General features: G+C 43.4%; 1 protein-coding gene across 6 annotated transcripts in view; it reads right to left on the bottom strand.

Moving 5' to 3' along the window:
- Nucleotides 1-4,234: 4,234 nt before the first annotated feature.
- The window catches only part of PARP6 (poly(ADP-ribose) polymerase family member 6), a 29,190-nt gene continuing 19,110 nt past the window's right edge, over nucleotides 4,235-14,314 (bottom strand). For 3 of the 6 annotated variants that reach the window (XM_045531133.1, XM_045531143.1, XM_045531152.1), the window contains exons 17-20: nucleotides 13,852-13,900; nucleotides 13,527-13,639; nucleotides 12,729-12,801; nucleotides 11,805-12,041 (exon numbers count right to left, since the gene is read on the bottom strand). In XM_045531133.1, coding sequence (XP_045387089.1) covers nucleotides 11,910-12,041; nucleotides 12,729-12,801; nucleotides 13,527-13,639; nucleotides 13,852-13,900 — 367 coding nt within the window. In that variant the 3' untranslated portion in view covers nucleotides 11,805-11,909. Of the gene's footprint in view, nucleotides 4,604-4,958; nucleotides 5,044-5,213; nucleotides 5,278-5,651; nucleotides 5,732-11,804; nucleotides 12,042-12,728; nucleotides 12,802-13,526; nucleotides 13,640-13,851; nucleotides 13,901-14,314 lie in introns of those variants that run through there. The other 3 variants (XM_045531171.1, XR_006730031.1, XR_006730032.1) reach the window with 3 other exon arrangements.

Raw genomic sequence — 14,314 nt, forward strand, 5'->3', positions numbered from 1 at the left:
GTGGGGTGAGTAAAGGCGTAGACTGCTGCCTTGTTTGGATTCTTGACCACAGAATCTGTAGCTTTATAGTTTAACTCTCTAAAGTCACTTGGAGTCCTTAGGGGGCCAGGTGTGTCAGCAAACCATACTGGCTCCAATCCTAGAGGCTAAAGACAAATTTCAGCCCTGGTGAGGAGGGTGAGAGTACAGGTTTTATCATCAATGACAAGACCTCTTGTCCTCTGCCTGAAACAGTAGTGTTCTGTCTCTCTGAGGACAACAGATTTCCGGGGCAGCCTACAGACCTTGAATGTCAGATTTAAAGCTGAAATACAGTGCTTATCACTTTGGACTTTATCTGCTCTTTCTAGAGCCAGATCAGGTGGACTTTTTATTTTTTTTTTGCCTTCCTTCAAACTCTTACCATCTCTGCCGGCCTACCAGGCATACCAGAGTTTCCACAGACAAACGCTGGAAGGAAGAGAAAGTTGGCTTTTTGGAGTTAGGGATAAACAGACACAGGCTATCTGGGTGGGAAAGGCAAGGGTTCGTGGAGGAGACATCTTGAGCTAGGCATGGAAAATTGATCAGGATAGAGATGGGTAGGGGAAGGCCATTTGCAGGAAAGGAACAATAAACAAATACTGAATGTTTTCTGAATGCAACTGTGTATCTAAATTTCCCCTGGCACCTGCAAAAATGCCTCATCAGCACTTAGCAGCAGGAGGGGAGAAGCTTAAGGAGTCCTTGGTCACGCTAATGGAAGTACTGCCTAAGCCAAGGTAACCCTGTCAGCCAATGTGACATCCAGCAATCTTTCTCTAGCCCTAAAATGCTAAGGTTTACTGGACAAAGCCTCCTTAGGGTGCTCTAATCTTATCCACCAAGCCACCCCCTTGAAGGCCCTGTGCTTTCCTTTTTCCCTACTTCGGGTGGGGAACATGTGGCCTTGATGAATCCAAATTTAATAAATGGATTTGTTCTGTGAAGTTTGGATTTGGTTGAGGGATCACAATTGGGGATCTGGACACATGTGGCCTTGAGGCCGCAGGCTCCGCAACCCTGTAAGGAGGGCAGAGACTGGAGCATCCCAACACACAGGATGTAGGGATGAAATGGGGCCTTGATCAAGATTTGGAAGATGAAGAAGGAACCAATGAACAATGGATCAAGTGCTCCCCTCCCTCCTGCTGCAATTCAATCAGCCTGCTTTTCCTTGGCACCAGAGTTCACCTATGTGTCTGTCCTTGTTCACTGGCTGCCGGCTAACCTGACTCACTTATCCCAGGAAGGACAGCTAGGACTAAGGAGACTTTGGGTCCTCTCCTAGGTAAAATAATTTTCGTAGGCAATACTTTAATTTAAAAGGGTGGCCCCTCTGGCCCATTGCAGGAGGAGGGGAGGTCTGAAGCATTTGAGGAAAGTCCTGTGTTCCAAAGGGGCCAATGCCCTTTCAAATGAACTGCAGCCTACCTTATTGCCACCCCTGCTGGGGGAGGACTACTCTAGGGGAATTGTGTGACCCATGAAGCTTCCTGTCACCCCCAAATTGGTTCCAGAAGCTGAGACATCCCTCAAACCTCTGCCTCAGAATCCATCCTGTGAGAAGCCTCAGTAAATGACTCAGCACCAGACTCCTTTCCTTCTCCCCAACAGCCAGAAGGAATGGCAGACTGAAGCAGACTCCTCCCTATTGGAGGGACACATCCTCACCACAAACTGAGTCATGGCCACACCCTGCCTGGATGGAAATTTACCAGAAGAGGGAGGAAGGGAAAGGTTAAACTCCAGGCGTTTTTAATTTCTCAATCCAGAAATCATAGCCATCTACTCTCTACCTAGGACTAATTAATAAAATAGTTCTTTTCCTGATCCTAGCCATAACCAAACATGGCCAGGTCTAAATGAAGCGAGGTGGCTTGAGTCTAGGACTATGTGAAAGGTAGGAGGCCACTGCCAACCTGTATGTGCAGTATTTCTAAGTCTTGGCCCCGGGGAAGGATGATGCCTTGTTACTTACACCTGGCTTTCACAGGCCCCAGCTCTCCCACCTCCCAGGCAGCAAGTCCCAGGTGGGGGAAAGGGGCAGCCCTCCCTCAATTTCCCCTCCAGGGTGTGGGAGGGTTTCTCTCCAGAAACTCAGGGCCCCACCCAGCAAGTTTCCCTTCATTCACTAGAATGAAGGCATTCTAGTGTTTGTGGGGTTTTAACGAGCTTTGTTTTACCTCATATATATTTGAATTTTATAAGATATGATTATCTGCAGCTTTCAAACTTCAGATCCAAAAAGTCCTATTGCTTTTCTGTGGAACACTATGAAATGGTGTATTTAATTTCATTACAATTTTATTGTTATAAAAAAGACCATTATTATGCATAATGCTATTAAAAAGAGTGACACTCGTGAGGCTAGCTCAGCTGTTTGAGTCTTTCTGGTAATACACACTATTTGTTCATTCCTTCTCATTCCATCATTTGCTAGTACTTTCTATATCAGATGCCAGTGATACAGAGAAATTATAAGAAATGCTTACAACTGAGAAAAATCTATTAACAATTTCTGAAATTGAACAAAAGTGTTGTTATACCATTTCAGTAGTGACATACCTAGGTTCAGTTGCTGGAACACCAGTGGGAACAGTTTGAGAACGTCTAGGGAACTAACAGTGAGTAAAAGCTCAGGTTCTGGTTTAAGAGGTAAGGTGAAGAGCTCACACTGGGCAGATCTGGTTAAAAACAGCATTGCCACAAATCAGCTGTGAGACCTATACACATTATTTAAGATCTCTAAAGAAAACCTATTTCTTCCAGCTTTCTTGTCGGGTTTAAGTGAAAAAATATTTGTAAAGTTAGAAAGGCTAGAACCAGAACAGCGATTCTGGAGTCAGGTTGCCTGTCACTAGCTGTGGAATACGGCTAAATTACTTATCCTCTGTGCCTGTTTTCTCATCTACAAAACAGGAATAATAGCACCTACTTCAATGGCTTCATAGGCTTATTGTGAGAATTGTGAGTCAATACATGTAGAAAGTTTATAATACCAAGTACCTAGTAAGTAAATTGTTAGCAAATTATTAAAGTGCTTAGCATAATGCCCAGCACTTATCTAGTAAGAATTAAAAATGTTAGCTATCTCTGATACTACAGAGATGGGCTGCCAGGGTCCTCCCAGGAGGCAGGACTTTTGGTTAGAGTGGGCTCAGGGATAGGGTCATTTACTTGGTGAAGAGGTATTTCTCCTAGACCTCAAACCAGAATGGGGAAAGAGAGTCTTGGGAGATTTGTAGAGTCAGAATCAAGAAGGGGTGAAGAAGTCTAAGAAACAGCACCTAGGGGGATAGACCTTAAGAATAGTATTTGCACATTAAAGCAGGTCAAGAACTACAAAACAGCATAAGGTAACCAGGCAAGAAGGTACCTCTGAAGTATGGTGAAGGTAATGAAAGACAATAGGTAGTCTAGGGCAGGCTCTGTAAATCAAGAAGCTATGCTAGAGTAGGAAAACCTATCCTTGAAAAGCCAGGCTTGTCTAATGTATTTTGTATTCTCTGTGCTTATATTCCTGTTTTTCTTTATTATTATTTCATAAAATATTTGGACATGTCCAACTATCTCAGCTATGCTTAGAAGAAAGGGTTTGGGGTACATGTTGCACAGCCTGAAGGGCCAGCAGAAGGCTTGTCGTGGTAATACCAACAGGGAGATGGAATTCACTGATGTAGCTGCCTTCCTTCACCACCCTGCTAACCTTAGAGAATATGGGTTTTGTTTCATTAAGGGAAGCTACATTCCCTTAGAATGTCTTTACAGATTTCAAGTTAAAGACCAATGCAACTTCCTGCTCCTGCCAGCTGTCCCCCAACCTCACTTATCCCAAATAACTAGGAGAAGGAAGAGGGTAGGGGCCCAGCCCTTGAGAAACAGAGCAAAGGAGACTGGGCAGGTTTTGTGCAGAAAGCAGGAGCCTATCCCTGAGCTGCTTTGGCCTCCACAGCCTTTTAAATCTTGACTAACAGTCACTAGTGGTATTCTATATTCTCAGTTTGTTTCATCTGCATAACTGGTAAGTTTCCTTTTAATCCATTGATTAAAAAGCTGACACAGCTGTAGTATACTACACTAAACGGACTCAGCTTTGATTCCATGCAACATAAATAGTCCCAACCCTCAGGATATTCCACTCTCCCCACCCCCACCCCCACTTGGGGGCTTGGAGTAGGTGCTGGGCCAGGCTAGTCAGACCACAGTGATCATATCCAGTCCACAGCACCTTCCATTTTATTGTTTTATTTACAAACAGGGTGAAGTCAACTGGGAAAATCAGGGGTTGGAGTCAGTCTGGGCCATCCAAATGTAGAGTGGTTCCTGGGTCAAGTTCCACCATGAAGGCCACCTCTTCTTTTTCTTGCCCCCTTGGTAATGGCCCTTTAATTCCTCAGGGCAGCCTCACTGCACCTGAGCCCTTTTATGAGGGCAGATGGATCCTGGGGGAACAAGGGTGGTACGAGGGCTGGGGCCCCCTCAGTTTGTGTAAACCTGAGTTCCGATCACACGCATGATTTCCTTCTGTATCTTGGGGTCCTGAGTATTTATGTTGGCATCGCCCACCTGACCATCCTCATATCTGCCAAAGATAGGGCAAGTGTGAGCATAAAAGGGAGAACAATATCAGAATGTGAACCAGTAGAACTGTATTTCAAGGTGTGGCCATCCCATCCCAGAATTTAAAGCCCTTTCTCGCTACTCTTCAGAGAGGAAGGGATTCAGCTTATCTAGTTTCCCCTAGACAGACTTTGATGATCTATACCCACTCCTATCCTCCAAGAGGAAAGTCCCAGTGCCAGCTCCACTCAGGTAGCCAGACATAAATCTCAGATAACAGAAACAGACTTTCCCAGTAGTCACACACCATCACACCCCCACTCTCACTCCCCCACCCTCACTCCTCAAGTAATCAATAGGGTCCCTCCTGGACTCACACAAAGAAGAACCGTGTGCAGACATGGTCAGATACAGGGCACACCCAGATGTTCCCATGCTTCTGGAGGTCCTTGGATGTAATCACTGGGAAGAAGGAGGCCAGAAGTCATAGAGATATAATGTTTAAGGCACAGAGTCCAGGCAGGAAAGGGAAACCATGCTGTTTCAACATCACCCTAGGCCAGATCATATGCCAAAGTTGCATCAAAAATAAAGGGGGATCCAAAAATACAGGGCATGGGTAAGCTACCTACCTTCACAAAGTGCTATACAGTTTAGATTCCGACTCTGCAGGAACCTTGACTGAATGGATCGGGTCTGGAAGAGAAGGAGGCAAAGGAAAGCAGACAGTTACGATTTTCCCTAGAGAGGCTGGTTAGCTGCTGCTGATTGGGGGTGGGGATCAGGGATATCCTGGGTGCCCAGCCACCCACCAAACTTTTGCTTTCCCATAATCAGTCTGGATGGGGCCACAGCTTCCATCTTTGCATTTTTATCTAACTCAGCCTCTGCTTTCATACTTATGACTGAGGCCACATATGACTCTGGAAGTGTGTGCAACTTAGAATATACCTGATTCCTTTAAATGATCTTCAAATCATCGTCCCTGCCCATTGTTTCCCTACCCATCTCTTCAAGCGAAAACAGCCCCAGGGAAGGGTCCTGCCTCTTAGAGCAGGGCCAACTGATACCTGGGGGATGGTATTCATCCTGTTATATCTCTGGACCAGCTCATCCTTGGAGGGCATCCTGTGCTGTCCTTTTCCCATTCCTGTCACAGAACAACAAACCCAGTTCATTCATCCATTCCTTAATCAAATATTTATTGAAGTGCCTACTACGTGCCAGCACTGAGCTAGACACATGGCAATACAGTAGAGAATAAAACAAACAAGGTATTTGTCCCCACAGAATTTAGTCTGGTGGAAATTACAGGCAAGAAATGTGTAATTATAACACAGCATGGTAAGGGTTGTGATGGGGAGAGAAGAGAGCACTGTGTGAGCCAGAGGAGGGGAACTAGCCTACCCCAGGGGTTTGGAGGAGGCATCCTGGTGACGGCTAGGCTGAGAACTAGAGGATTAGGAAGAGTTAATTAAGTGAAAGGGGGTGGGGGAGGGAAGTATCCTAGGCAGAAGTAATAGGATATAAAGGCCTGAGGGAAAGATAAAGCACTATGCTTTAGTTGGTACAGAGAATAGTCAATGGCAGAGAGAGAAAAGATGTGGAAGAGGTAAGCTAGGATCAGATCAAGCAGGCCTTGCAGGCCATGTTAAGGCAACCACAGTTTATCCTCAGAACACAAGGGAACCACTGAAGAGTTCTAAGATAGGGGAGCAAGATAGGAAATGAGGGGCCCAGGAGAGAGTGAGATATCAACACTTCAGCATCACATGCCAGGCTGAGTGAAATGAGTGGAGAGGAAGCAAGCAGAGCAAGTCAGATCTTGTCTAGTCTCCAAGTTACATAAAAAACCTGACCAGTCATTCAAGAGAAAAGGAGACAGCACAGCACAGTTAAGCGATGAATAATTTTCCACAGGTAATCACAATGGCAACCACCTTGAAGAACTTTACTTCCTTCGGCAAGCCTTCCCAGACTTGAGAAAGGAGTGCTGCTTCCCTCTAGTTTCCACATTATCTAAATCCATAAATCCTCTGCTATCCTTACCCCCTACTGAATAGCCCTGTTCTTAGATTTACAGACTCAACCTGGATTTTTCTTATTTAGATATAACACGGTGCTTGTGTGCCTCTACTCCCAACCCAACTCTTTTTGGCTTGAGGATAGGAATTCAGTCTCTGTACTCAACTTTTTCACAGGCCCAGTCTTATGAGAGTTAGGGACAAAAGTGTGAGTGTGAGACAGAGAGACACAAAGAGAGAGAGAGAATGAGACTGAGGAGATGCATGAAGATGCAAATAATACTATTATTACAGGCCGAAAGCACTCTCACTGTTCTAGTCTGGAACTTTCTATCATTAACTCCACTCTGCCTCAATTCTTGGTTTTGTGATAGCCATGTGTATAGAGATGGGGGTGGTGGCTATTGAAATGACATTCTTTAGTATTCAGGCTGTCAACTCATCATGCAGTTACACTGAAGTCTCACAACAGATTCAGAGCCTGAACAAAAATCAGGACAATGAGAGCCTCAAGGCCTACTTGCCAATTTCTTCCTCTTATAGGATAGATACTCAAAACCCTTCTATTTCTACCTTCTCCATTAGCCTTAACTAGTTTCAGCTCTCCATCCAAACATCATGGCCTTCTCAACACGGGCGTATCAGTGACAAGGTTCTAAGTGAAATTCCCACTCAGGTTCTACTTCAGGGGAGGCAGACAAGGGGATGAGAATAATCTGATTTCTATGGCAGGTCTTAGAGATGGCCCTTATGATATAACCCAAATCTTGTCCCACCCCAATCCTATTGCACACTGTCCTTTCCATACTGACCCAATGATCTTCTGTCACTTTCTTGAGACCAGACCCTGAGACCATGGTGGCTAGAATAATCCCTGGATGCTGTGTGTCCCGAGTATGCACTTATCAGAAGTCCCTAAACAGAACTAACCCAAACATGGAGTTTACCATCTCCTTTCTCACTGTCCTTTATTTCAACCTGCACACTACAGCCAAGTCACTGGAGACTCCACTGGTTAAATGAACTCTATTTACACCAACCCACGCCCTTAGAAGGCATCCAGTGCCACTAAGCTAAAGGTATGCTGAGGTAGAAAAAATAGAAAACCAGAACAGGGGAGAAGAAAACATACAAGACAGTTGGTCAAATGCTGGAGTAACTACAGTAAGTGGAACACCTGCCACATATGCCCCCCTACCACATTACAGAGACTCTCACCTATCTATGAGACCACCCAAGACCCAGTCATTCAAGCAATGGCTACCCTAGCCTAGAAGTTAGGAGACTTGGACTCCAGTCCTAGCTCTGCTACTCACAGCTCTGTGACCATGAGAAAGTCATTTAACTTTTCTGTATGTATATCAGCTTTCTTATCTGTAAATTAATATGGAATTCTCAGCAGGGGTGGGGACCCTGCAGCCTCGGGGCCACACGTGGCCTTCTGGATCATTGAGTGCAGTTTTTAGACTGAATCCAAATTTTACAGAACAAATCTTTGTATTAAAAGGGGTACAGCAGAGAAAGATGAAGCTTTTCTTGCCTCCTTTGGGGCTTAAAAAAGACTGGTGATGGGGCTTAAAAAAGATTGGTAATACAGAGTCTCACTCTGTCACCCCAGGTAGAGGGCAGTAATGTCATCATAGCTCACTGCAACCTCAAACTCCTGGGCTCAAGTGATCCTCCTGCCTCAGCCTCCCACGTAGCTAGAACTACAGGCACACGCCCCAGCGCCCAGCTAATTTTTCTATTTTTAGTAGAGACAGGGTCTTGTTCTTGTTAGGCTGGTCTCGAACTCCTGAGTTCAAGTGATCCTCCCACCTTGGCCTCTCCTAGTGCTAGGATTACAGGCATGAGCCACCGCTGCTGGCCTGAAAAAGAACAATCTTGAAATTAGAAGGTTGCAGGTTCCCCATCCCTGGTAGATGATCTATACCTCCAATGGTAAAGGCCTATGGTATTTTGTATTTTTATCAATCACCCTTTGAGACAGAGAGAAGAATGGTGTCTATTATGGTTTTATGTAATCAGTAAAGTGATGAAGAAAGACAAGTAGGCAATAGAGATTCCTGGCTCTATCTGGTAACTAAAGGTATTCAGGCACTTAGTGGTAAACAAAGGCCAGTGAGAGAAGAGAGCAGGAAAGAGAGGGAATAGGGAGAAAATAAGGAAGAATCTTGTGGGCACCAAGAAGCAGGATAACCTCTCACTACTCAGATAATAACAACAGCTTAATCAGAGGGATGCTAAGGCTGGGCCAAAGATAAAAACTGAGGAATCGAGACAAAGAAACCAAAAAGGCTATCCCAACCCCACCCCTACCCTGGACTCCAGGTGCACAGAGTAAGACTCACTCACACATTCAATAAATGTTTACTGGGCACTTACCCTATGTGAATTAATCATAACCTGTTTCATGACACATTATCACTTTTTAATAGGACAATGAATACCCAGAGACCCAATCCAAGAACTAAAACATTGCCTGCCTCCTCTTGGGAGGTAATCACTATCCTGAAATTTGAGTTCTTATTCCCTTGCTTTTCTTTCTTTAGTTTTACACACATGTGCCTATTAATTTTGTTTGCTTTTGAATAATATAAAAAAGGAACCATAAATATACTATATGGTCTTCTCGGACTTGCCTTTTATTTTTAGTTAGAGACAGGGTCTTACTCTGTCACCCAGCCTGGAGTATGCAATCATAGCTCACTGCAGCCTTGAACGCCCAGGCTTAAGCGATCCTCCTGCCTCAACTTCCTGAGCTGCTAGGATTACAGGCATGAGCCATGGTGTCCAGCAATTGAACATATTACTAAGATTTTTCCATGTTATTGCGTATCAACGATGTTTGTTCATTTTCATTGCTAAATAATAATCCATTGTTAGAATATATAAAAATATTTATCCATTATCCTCATGATAAGCATTAGAGATGATTCTAAGATCTGCTGATTCTAAGATTGCTTCGGACCTTCCTGTACACATCTTTTGGTACACTCGTGCAGAAACTGAAATGCTGGGTCCCAGGAATAAAACTGCTCAGATTGATGAAGTGAAATCAAATTGTTTTACAAAATAGATGTACAAATTTATATCCCTGCAGGCAATAAAGGAGATCCTGCTGATCTACAACTTTTGGTACTATCACAAGTGTTGTCAGATTTCTTAATTTTTGCCAATCCACATAGATACTAAATTGTGAGTCATTTTGGTCCTGATTTTACTTCTCTATAAATAAAGGTTGAGCAGCTTTTCACATTTTCTGGACACTTCTTCAGTGAAATACCTGTTCATGTCATTTACTTATTTTTCTTTTCTTTTAGGTTGTCTATTCTTATTGATTTGTAAGAATTTTTAAAATACATTTTTTAAAATATATTAAAAGTGCCTCCCAAAGCACTGGGATTGCAGGTGCGAGCTACCATGCCCAGACTAAAATACATTTTTATTACTAATCTTTTTGTGGTTATATGTGCTGTAAATGTCTTCTCCCAGTTTATAGCTTATCATTGCACTTTAAGGAGTCTTCTGATGAACAGAAGCTTTTAACTTTAATAAAGTCAAATTCACCAATCTTTTATGATACATAATTCCATCTTTTTCTATTCTCTAGAAGATTTTGTAACAAGATTATAATAATTTGTTCCTTGAAAGTTTGGTTTAAGATTCACTTGTATGGGCTTGGTGGAGTATGTTGTGTTTTTGTGGAAAATTTTAAGCTATTTCAATTTCTTTTATAGTTGTATAGCTATTTGGGTTATTTCCTCTTGAGTCAGTTTTGTGAAGTTATATTTTTCTAGGAACTTATCTATTTTATCAAAGTTTTCAAATTACGGGCATAAGGTTTACAGAATTATCTTTTTTTTTTTTTTTGAGACAGAGTCTCACTTTGTTGCCCGGGCTAGAGTGAGTGCCGTGGCATCAGCCTAGCTCACAGCAACCTCAGACTCCTGGGCTTAAGCGATCCTACTGCCTCAGCCTCCCGAGTAGCTGGGACTACAGGCATGAGCCACCATGCCCGGCTAATTTTTTTGTATATATATTTTTAGTTGGCCAGATAATTTCTTTCTATTTTTAGTAGAGACGGGGTCTCTCTCTTGCTCAGGCTGGTCTCGAACTCCTGACCTCGAGCGATCCACCCGCCTCGGCCTCCCAGAGCTAGGATTACAGGCGTGAGCCACCGCGCCCGGCCTCAGAATTATCTTATCAGCCATTAAAATTCTGCTAGGCTGGGCCCAGTGGTGCACACCTGTAGTCCCAGCTACTCAGGAGGCTGAGGGGGGAGGATCCCTTGAGCCCAAGAGTTCAAGAACAGCATGGACAGCATAGTGAGACTCCATCTCTTAAAAAAGAATTTTTACTGTATCTACAGTTATACTGCCTTTTCCATTCATTATATTATTTAATTGTGCCCCTTTCCTTCTTAATCAATCTAACCAGGGTTATCTGTTTTGTTTTTTCTTTAAAAGAATCTTTTTTTGGCTTTTTTGGTCCTATATATTGTACTCTTTTTATTTCATTGATTTTGGTTCTTACCTATATTATCTCATTTCTTCTACTTTGGTTTAATCTGTTGTTAGAGACTTTTTTAGTTCTTTGATTCTTGCACTAAATTTTTCTTGTAACAGTTACAATTACTGCAGAATACTAGATAACCTATAAAGAATCTAGCACAATCCCCTTCGTATGGTGAACACACAACTATGTGGTGGCTATACCTTACATACGGAGACTACATCGAACAAGAACAAAAGCAGACTGAAAAGGAACTAAGAAGACATGAACCAGAAAGACAGAGAGAGGTCTAAGTTGGATTCCTTTTCCAAGTTGGGATCATCTCCCGATTAAAATCTGAACCTCATTCATGTCTTTAGAATAAAATGCTTTCTCTTCTATTCAGTGTGATTAATATAATACTGTATGATTATAGACAGTTTAAATTTTAAAATATGGTTGACAGATAGAACAACATCTCCAGAAATATAAGCCAATGGAAAGTACCCAAACCTTCAGGAGTATTCACACATAAACTCACATGCTCATGTGCATACATATATAATAGCCAACACAAAAATGTGGTCTACAAAAAGCCTTGTTATCTCCCAGTTATTCCTCAACCCTTTCCCAGAGGCAAGCCCCTACAATAAATAAAACAATAAATAAAATTATTTTAACAATAATTGTCCTCCCCTTGTAAAGAATCTAAATTTCTAATAAGAAAATGTAGAGAGACAGGCTATTTATCCGTGACTTGGGAGAGAGCTGACATGGACCAAGTATCTATGATGGGGGAGACAGCACAGATCATGTGTTCACAAATGGATGCAATGTAAATACAGTCAAGGTGGCCAGGGAATATTTCTTACCTGAGTATCCAAAGGAAATACTGGAGATGGGGCTCAGGTAGATGCCTTTGCCATAGGCTGCTCCATGCAGCTTGCAGGGAAACACCAGGATGAGCAATATGAGCCTAGGCTCTCCGATGGCTATATATTAGGCAGCCACAAGGCTTATCCAGCCCTCTGTCCCTCCATGTACCTTCTCACTCATTCAAATAACTCTAAGCACCTACTCTTGAAAAGCTGACTGGTTGAGAGGCAGATGCAGGTTAGCCTGCCTGCCTATGAAATACCAGATATTGACGCCTTGGAGAGTGGGGAGTGGCAGAGCCACTGAATCGGTCCTTCAGCATCCACACTCCTGTCCCCAGGCCTTACATATGCAGATTCCAAAAAAGAGGTACTATGGAACAGGTAGCCAGGAGGGACAATACCCATTCCCTGGAGTCTCTCAGGGCAAAGAAACAAGTCTCCCATATCAACTCTTTGAATGAAGAGCCACATGAATGAAACGCTCTAATAGGTTAATTCATCACAGTGGCTGCAATCAGCAATTCCATATTCCTGCCTACAGGTACATTCCCATTCCCAAAACCACCAAAAACAGCCTGAGATCAAATATACAACAGCCACATTCACTCTATACATATAGTTCCACGTTCCTCTCTAAGGAAGCCCTCAAGACAAGCTAGGCTTGAGGACGCTGAGTAGTCTAGAGCAGTCTATCCCAAAACTGTGTGGGGCAGAGAGGGGATGGAGAGAAAGGAAAGGGGCACAGCCTCACCTGCAGTTTGGTGTAGGATGCATTGACCAGCCCATTGCGCAGGATCGAATGCCAGTTCTCAATGTGGGACCCACTGTAAGGCAGGGCAGAATACATGTCTCCTCATGGTATGAGGTTCCCAGGAGCACTTCCAAGACTGCCAATCCCACCCATCCTCACCCACACAGGACATGAAGATGGACAGAGATACACCTAGTAATGGACATGCACATGGGTACAGTCACAGGCACGCAAGATACGTGTGCGTGTGGCTAAACCCTACATCTTTATTTCCAGTTTTCATCCTCTCTTCTGTGCTTCAGCTAATCCCATCCTAAATTCTCAAATGCTGGTTCCGTATTTTCTTTTGCCTATTCTTCTGATATTTCAAACTCAACAAACTTATCACTGCTCCCATATATGGCTTCTAATTCTGACTTCACGTTCTATTTTAAGAAAAAGGTACAACCACTCCCTCTAAGTTACCTTTAATACCTCTCTTTTTCTCTCTCCCATCTTACAATTAGGCATAAATTGTAGATTTTCTTTCTAAGCAGCTTTCACATCTATCCCCTCCCATCTGTTCCTTCAACCGTATCTTTTTATATGTAAATATTATTTTTCTTCAACTACATCATAAGCAGTTTGGGAATAAAGACCACATCATACTTATCTTTTTATCTGCCACAGCACCTACCACAATAGCATTTAATAAGTATTTGCTGACTAGTGGATGCACACAGGTAACACAAACTCATATACCTCAAGAGCACTCTTCCCGCCCCCTCCCCCCCACTGCCCAGCCCCCAGCCTCCTCACTGGAAGGCAAAGGTGCTGCCGTAGAGCTTCTTGGCGGTCCGGAACCGAGCCTCCTTGGCAGGAGGGCTGCTCAGCAGGAGGAACTGGTGTGAGGTGTGCATGAACTTCAGCTGCTGCCCAGGGTGGGGGTGGGATCAGGAAAACAGAGCAGAAATCGAGATCAGGGAGGGAAGGGTTGCACTGACCCCACACAAGGGAAACATGCTAAGGCCCAAACCCTATGTTGATGGACAGAGCTAACCAGGCAGATCTAGACCAATATGGTTAACTGACTTAGACCCCCTCACCAGAAATTTAAGAGTTTAGAGGCAAAATGGTCACTTACCCTGCTGAGAGGTAGTTTGACAATGTGTGACCTGTTGCTAGAGATGATCCTGGAAAGAAACAGAAAAAAAAGGAAAGGACAGAATGTTACATATACATACACTTTACCTATGTGGTTGAGCTGTCCTGAAATAAGCAGCCTTCCTCAGCCCTTGCGAGAACAAGCAAGGATTCCTGGGCCGGGAAAATGTCCAGCTCACTATCTGGATATTCCTTTTGATACAAAATGTAAAAGGGAAGCTACCGATCAGAGATCAGCTAGCTACTGGAGAATTAAACAATGGATGAAAGAAAGGGGTGGGAGGTGAGCTGCTACATCTAGGGAGAAAATGATACAACAAAAGGAAGAGCACAAGAAGTCACCTACAAAAAAACAAAAAAAACAAAAGAGGTCTAAATTACGATGGTGACGATTTATACCTGGGATTTAGACTCAGACTCAGAACTGGGGCTCAGGAACCATC

Source organism: Lemur catta, chromosome 1 (assembly GCF_020740605.2).
Source record: "Lemur catta isolate mLemCat1 chromosome 1, mLemCat1.pri, whole genome shotgun sequence".
Classification (NCBI taxonomy): Eukaryota; Metazoa; Chordata; class Mammalia; order Primates; family Lemuridae; genus Lemur; species Lemur catta.